This window comes from Cryptotermes secundus, unplaced genomic scaffold (assembly GCF_002891405.2).
Source record: "Cryptotermes secundus unplaced genomic scaffold, Csec_1.0 scaffold816, whole genome shotgun sequence".
NCBI classification, from domain to species: Eukaryota; Metazoa; Arthropoda; class Insecta; order Blattodea; family Kalotermitidae; genus Cryptotermes; species Cryptotermes secundus.
In genome coordinates, this window is record NW_019724601.1 from 2,704,802 (window position 1) to 2,712,598 (window position 7,797).

The 7,797-nt window shown below is 40.5% G+C and overlaps 1 protein-coding gene across 1 annotated transcript in view; it reads right to left on the bottom strand.

Annotated features, from left to right (window-relative positions):
* Window positions 1-7,797, bottom strand: part of LOC111862502 (dipeptidase 1) — a 423,388-nt gene that overhangs the window by 354,463 nt on the left and 61,128 nt on the right. The window contains exon 2 of the mRNA XM_023847973.2: window positions 4,478-6,158. Coding sequence (XP_023703741.1) covers window positions 4,478-4,654 — 177 coding nt within the window. The 5' untranslated portion in view covers window positions 4,655-6,158. The remainder of the gene's footprint in view (window positions 1-4,477; window positions 6,159-7,797) is intronic.

Consider the following 7,797-nt stretch of genomic DNA (forward strand, 5'->3'; position numbering starts at 1 on the left):
ATTAACTGAAATCGGGGCTACTCCATGAGAAGCACGCAGCAGGATTTCTGAACGTGTGAAGCATCACAGCCTTTATCTAAAGACAGGTACATCAAGAAAAAAGCAGGGCTTTCTGATTTCCTGTTCCTGTTCTTCCCCGATTCTTTATCGCGAATTTAATAGAAAAAGAAGGAAAATATTGTTTACTTTACTTCGCACTGTGGTAGCCTTCTTGGGTGCAATTCGACTCCTCCTCCTAAATCTTAACTGCATAAATTTCAAGCAGGAGAGGGGATAGCTCAGTCGGTATGGTAGCTGACTAAGGGCCGGACAGTGGAGAAACAGGGGTTTATACTTCATACAGGGACACAGCGTCCAGATCGACTCTGGGGTTCATCCAGCCTCCTATCAAATGGGCACCAGCGGCTGTCTCCTCGGGGTTAAAGCGACCGAGGCGTGAGGCTGACCATCACATCTAGTATCGAGTTTAATAATGCGTGGCGCTATTCTTCTACTACGCTATAAGTCGTCACGGCGCGATGCATCATTATACACAAGGACAATTTTATGTTTTCACAATCTCACAATTTCGGCGCACGCTGTCTCAAAATGAAGTGTCAGCAGTTGATTAAGGGTCGTCATATTCATAAGTTACTGCTTATTCACGTTCATCATAGATTGTACTTATTTGGCTGGATAGAATTACAATTTACTCTATCATGAAATGTTTTAATATATATATATATAAATTTTTCGTTTGAGAAATTAATTAATTAATTTTGGTACACTGAAATCAGCATTGAATTAGCGTCCAACAACACGAGAGGCTGTACAATAAATAACATAAAATAACAGATGAACGTCGAGCTTGTGGTTACATTTTGTTGTGAATTCTGGGCTACTTTCCTAACTTCACGACCCAGCATCGGTTCGCTTCTCTGCCGCATTGTCGTCTTCATTTGTTTTGTTTCGAGGCAACATTTCCTTCCATCCTCCCACGAGTTTTCGCTTCTGTACCTTGGACATCTGCCCTCTCCTTTTACTCTGTCATGTACGTAATATATATGCAAAAGTACAGCCATTGTGAAAACATCGATCCCTAAATTCTGGTGGATTTACACATTTCCGGAGCCCATAAATAAGAAGAAAAAAAAGGGGGGGTTTCGATTACCATCACACTGTGCATATATTTGTACGTATACAGAGTGTACAAGAAGGAAAAACCAATATTCTGGGAGGTCACAGCATCGGTCACTCTAAGCACAAAAAAAGGTACATGTACACGTGTCCTATTCCGAACGGTTTTCGAGATACAGCTATTTCATTGTACAGTTCCAAAACTGTTGATAAGGAAGATACATTACGTACTGTTTCTAATATCGGTATTAGAGGCTGCGCTATAGCTCAAGCGGTTAGTCGCTAGCTTCCCACCGCAGCGGCCCAGGTTCGATCCCGGGTCTGGACAAGTGGGATTTGTGGTGGACAAAGTGGCGCTGGGGCAGGTTTTCTCCGAGTACTTCGGTTTCTCCTGACAATCTTCATTCCACCAAATTCTTCATCATCATAATCACCCGGGGCAGGTAAAATAGGCCAATCAGTGGCCGACGTGCTGAGCGGACCCAACTGGACGCCAGTTTTATTTTTCAAGTGACAAAATCGGTACAGTTTACCTAGTATAATACATTTTCGAAAATTCCACCGTCCACCTCAATGCACTTTACAGCTTGTGAGGACATGGCGTGTTATTCGCGGTCGTAATACAAGTCAGGTTAGTCAGTACTGTACGAGAGTCTGTGAAGAGAGGACATGAGCCGGAGGCAGATGAATACCCATTGTTGGAACCGTTACCAGGAAACGTCTAGTAACAGACTGAGAACACTAGACTGTGTGCCCTAATGAAACGTAAAATGTTGAAATAACGATAGTGTTATAATTACTTGTAGTTACGACCTGTAAATTGTAAATTAATCTATCCACCAATCCAAACCCCGTCCATACGCACTCCATCATGCGTCAATATCAAGCAGGATGTGACACCGTGTAATTTGGTAGACACTAATATTCCGAATAAACCTATTTCAAACTACACACATATGGGGGAGTAGAGGTACAGCTCCAACTTTGTGGACCTCGACACTAGATGTAGGTCAGTGGTCAGCTTCATAGCCCTGCCGCTTTAACCCCCGGGGCAAGAGTCCAAGGTACCCATTGGTTAGGAGGCGGTGAGCTACAAATCCAATCCCCCATATGGCTTTATGGCATAGTGCTTAAATAATTAAGCAGAGGTACACCTTTACCTTCAGCCTTACCTCCATCTACAGGGCAGAATAGTCTTTTACCCTGAAGACAGAAACAAGCGCCAGGAGGCATAAGTTAATAATCTTCAAGTTATTTTTCATTACTGAAACACTTGTTACACTTTAGCTCTAAGACTGCTAACATGAGTGCTGGGATATATGAACCCTTATATCTTCAAGGTGGATGGAAGCTGAAGTTTCTTCCGAAATGTTCCTAACGATTTACCAAACTTCACGGCGCATTATGTAGTCACAGCAGTTAGGATCTCAGATATAACAAATATCGGAATAATTCCTCAGAATTAAGGACACGCTAAGGATCACAGCCGCTCTATTTTCCCCTAGCGAGAGCTGCTATAAATTGCTAACTTCATCCTCGTGCATTTTACCACATCATGTACTGCGTAACATTGAAGCATAACTTTGCTGGAAACTCTTGAGAAGGGAGTTAACAAAGGGTTAAGTAGTTTATATTAGTTTGTCAATTGCTTTTCGAGAAACTGCCAGAGGAAACTTGGAGATCTCTCTCAGTTTACAGTTCCTGTCCTAGTCTTCCATTCTTGAAGTAAATATTATGTATATTTGTAAGAAGGGGCCGCGCCATAGCTCAAGTGGTTAGTCGCTGGCTTCCCACCGCGGGGGCCCGGGTTCGATCCCGGGTCTGGTCGAGTGGGATTTGTGGTGGACAAAGTGGCGCTGGGGCAGGTCTTCTTCGAGTACTTCGGTTTCCCCTGCCAATCTTCATTCCACCAATTGCTCCACAATCACCTTCACCTATCATATGGGGCTGGTACAATGGGCCAGAAGTGGACGCAGTACAAGGGACTCAAGCCCACCAAACTAGCAACAAAAAAAAAAAGATACAATTTTGTGTACGTTATTGAGATAAAATTCCGTGTAGGTTTAGAAGTAACATTCTGGGCACGTTTATGAGATAAAAATCAGTGTGCGGTTTTTATATAAAATCTTGCATCATTTTTAAAGTACCCAGGCTCAACTATTTGAATTAATGAAATTCTAAGAAGCGACCTCTCAATACGAACATACACAACAAGGTATTAACATATCCTAGTCGACTTTTCTAGTATCAGTCAAGAAAATTTTTCGAATTACATACACTCGTACACTCATGTATTTCAGGGGATGAAACTGTCTTCGAAAATAGTCTGCCAATCTGAAAGTACAGTGCGTTCAGTTAAGGCGGAAACTTCGCAACACCGCTGACCCGGCCCAGCATTCCTCACAGATTGCTCCTGTAACTGCTGATAGCAGAATGAGTCATTAGCGCTGATAAACGCGGGCCGTTACAGTTACAGCAGCAATCTGTGAGGAATATTGGGCCCGGTCAGTGGTGTTGCGAAGTTTCCTCCTTGATTGAACGCTCTGTACTTGACAGGAAAAAAAGAATTATTTATCGACCATTAAACCTAAGAGATTGAGAATTATACGCATGCCCATTCTATTTGGGAAGACGAAACTCTCTTTTAGGAACATCCTCTCAATCTGATGGTACACAGAAAAGAACAAAAAAATCGATCTCTCATAAATCCTATATTTCATGATTGCACGCTTGCTCGTCTATCTCAGAGAAATTGCCTTTCAGGAAGAATCTCTCAAGCTTAACGTACGGAATAAGGAATTAAAAATATCCAACTCATTTTATGGACAATCACCAGACGATCAAAAGTTATACACGATATATTTAAATGTATATTTATCACTTGGACTTGATTATGTTAATATTTACCTCATATTTTTCGGTTATTTCTTTCTATGTTTCTTGTTCTGACATGTAATTCGTTATCTCCGACTTTCACTTTTTTTTTTAATTTAATTTGTCATTTCTTATATTTGTGAGGTTAGGTATATACCGTATTTACGAATGCATAGGCCGCGTGCGTGTATAGGCCGCAGCACAATTTTCAGACAGAAATTATAAAAAAAATAATTTTCTTGGAATATTATTTCAGGAGTATTACACCCTGTATTACTAATTATGAATATAATTTTTTTAAATGAAGTGTGATTTCGAATATTTCGAATATAAGCCGCACCCCAGTTTTCCTCTTGAATTTTTGGCAAAAAATGTGCGGCCTATACATGCGTAAATACGGTATACTGTAACATTAAATTACATCATTAACTCTTTCAGAACTGTAAAAAAAAATATATTTTTAATGACATGCAGTTTACTTGCTTACCTGATAGTCCATGAAGTTTCCATAACCCATATGGTTGCAAGTACAGGAACACTGTTGAATATGTTCTCGAATATCCATCTCGACGTCCCATTCGGTTGATGTTCCACTGTTCCCCGATACAGTGGCTGTGGGGTTCAACGTAATGGCCGCACGACAACATTCTTCCATCTGCATCATGTCACGCAACACAGGACACACTTATTCTTGAAACTTCGGAACATCATCAGCTATCACCAGTGTCACACGTCATTAGTGTCCATAACTTATGTATTGTGATTATGTATTGTTATGGTTCTGCGTCCATCGCAGTATTATAGTCAATTAATTACATGTCATTAATATCGAACTCTATTTCTCTATTTTCATAGATAATAGACATAATTAAATAACAATTTCTGAATAATATAATTTTGGAACAAACATATATGATTAATAAAATATATCACAAATAAATAAATTAAATAATCTCGCTTCGTAACGTAATTCATATTTGTTCGAAAAAAGAAATATTTCAATTTAACTTAAAAACGTCCAGAACATATACCAAATATTAAAATTAATATCCGAATCAGAATTTCATCTAATTTCTTCCATAATACAATTATGTTCATGTTATTTTCTCTGCGCAATGTTCTTGTACTTAGAGCCAATTAAATTTGAACTTGATACACGTAATCCGCCAAATTAAAACTTTCCATCATTACGATTTTTAATTACGTAAGCCACACAACAATATTGGAAATTTACTTTCACGTTGTTCATTAAGCAAATTGGTTATTATAGGTTCCATCCGCTTTAATACTCAAGAACCCTATTTATGCGTTCTGTCTCATTCTCACAACCAACAGCGGTTACTTCTCTAAACAGCATTAACCGAGCTGTCTTCGACAATTTATACGCAGCATGTTTTCTGTGAGGTACGAACTGATCTTTTATATGTTATTTAGTTGGCCTTCTTACTTCGCAAGCTAAATATAAATAACTATATAACGTTATTCACATCTTCTGACATCCAAAAGAAACCAGCGGAATATATTCATATCAGGAATAGCAGTAATTGTTCACTGTAGTTGCACTGACAATTGCAGCTAGACTGCAGAAGATTCCGACTCTCTGTTCGTGCGTCAAAGATTTAATGACAATGCAACCTCACTGATTCATCACCACAAGATAGCGTATATTAGCGAAAGTAAACATTATCACACTAAGACACTGTTTGACTACACTTGACGATTCCGTTTGTGTCTTTAAATCAGTATGAACAACGTATGACGATGCAGAAATCAAGAATGTACGAATTACTCTGCCTGCGAGTTAACATTACTCTTTATTATGTATCAGAACACTTGCACTCAGATCAATTTCACTCTAATTAACACAAACGTCACATCCGTTCATGATGATTCAGTTTCCTTATTTCGCTCTTGTCCATACAATTGTTGCAAAAAAGTCTTGGCACTTATCAAAGTTCCAGTGGAAAGCAACAATTTATTTCCATCTCGTAGTCTCGGATATGCTGTTCTCCATATGAAATCACTTTAATGCTTGTTTCATTTCTTCTGTGACTCTCAGGGAGCAAGTTCACTTAGCGACGCCCTCCTGCACTGCGTGTTCTGAGGAGACGAGTGGACGAGGCTGTAGGTCCGCCATCCGAACTTCACTTCAAGTTAGGCTCCATAATCTGCATTAAAACATTCATAAATTTAATGCAACTTACACAAAACACTTACTTATTTCAATTCATATGTACCAAAATTATGAGAACAATAGGTTATGTTGAGGGCACGCGATAGCGTAGTTGGTTTAGGCACTGTGCTACAAGCCAGAAGGTTGCGGGTTCGATAGCCGATGACATAATTACATTTTTCAATTGATCTAATCATTACAGCCGCATTGTAGCCCTGGGGTCGACTCAGCCTCTAACAGAAATGAGTACCAGGAATTGTCCTGGTGATAAAAGGCAGCCGGAGCGTAAGGCTGACAACCTTACCGCCATTTGTGAGTCGACTGTCTAGAAAATGTGGGAGCCTCGACGTCTCACAACCCTATGGGCATTAACGGCCTGATACAGGAATAGCTTTACCGTTTATAGGACGTATTAAAATTACTTCAACTAATTTTTGTTGGCATTGGTCCAAATGTTATAATTTTAAGCTAATATTACCTTAATACAATAAACCACAAATAAATCACGTCTAACCGGAGAATATTCGTATATCGACAAAACATAACGTTCACGAACAGGGAAATCCTATAAATGTCTCTGCAAAAATATTTTTAAAAAGGAAGTAATCCTTTAATTTTCTTTAGGACCTCATATACAAAATAAAAACAATTCCTGAACATTTTCGAGGGCGTTATGTATAAAAATATTCATATTTTCTTTCTATAGAGCATTCTGCGGAATATAGAAATCAAACTTACTTTGTAAGTTTTGAGGTTTTCACGGCGATGACTATGAAGAAAGTCGTCTTCTGGGATCTGGCGCAGTGTATTCTTGGTTTTAACCGACGTTTCGGAGGATCAAGGGCAGTTGAATTGCGTTGCGAATACAAAGAGCAGTAGCTGCAATGATTGGGAAGTGAAAAGCACTAGTGTATATATGAAGTAGGCAGGGGGGTTTAGGAGAGGGGACCAATGGGAAGAGTGAACAGCGATTAGGGCCATATATGGTCTGGGGGGCGAATGGGGGGGATACCGGCCAGTGAATCTAGGCAACTTGGAGGTCAATGGCACGGAGGTGGCGGTTAAACAAGAAGAACCGGTTGGCTGGGGACAGGCTATTGACGTCAATGACATGAAGTGGGGACAGGCTATTGACATCAATGACATGAACTGGGGACAGGCTATTGACGTCAATGACATGAACTGTGGACAGGCTACTAACGTCAATGACATGAAGAAGAACTGGATACGATGGACTAGCTCGATGCTGTGTTCATCTACGGCTGAGCTCCGTGCGATCAAGACAGCCTGCGTGGGGAGTTCCTGAAGGACATCTTCAGACGGAATGGTTATAACGACCGGCAGATCCGAAGGGCCCTCAACCGCCGTCCCAACTACAATCAACATGATGACCGCAGAGACACTGTCGCCTTCTTGCCCTTTGTCGGGACTATATTCAACAGGATTAGCAGAGTGCTGTCTCGACACATCATCAAATCAGTTGGCCTGCCTCCAAAGAAAATATCTAATTTCCTCCGGCCTCCCAAGGACCACCTGGGACTGAGGACACCGGGAATTTACAGAATCCCCTGCGAGTGCGGCAAGGTCTACATTGGGCAAACGGGCCGTTCTGTGGACACCAGGTTGAAAGAACA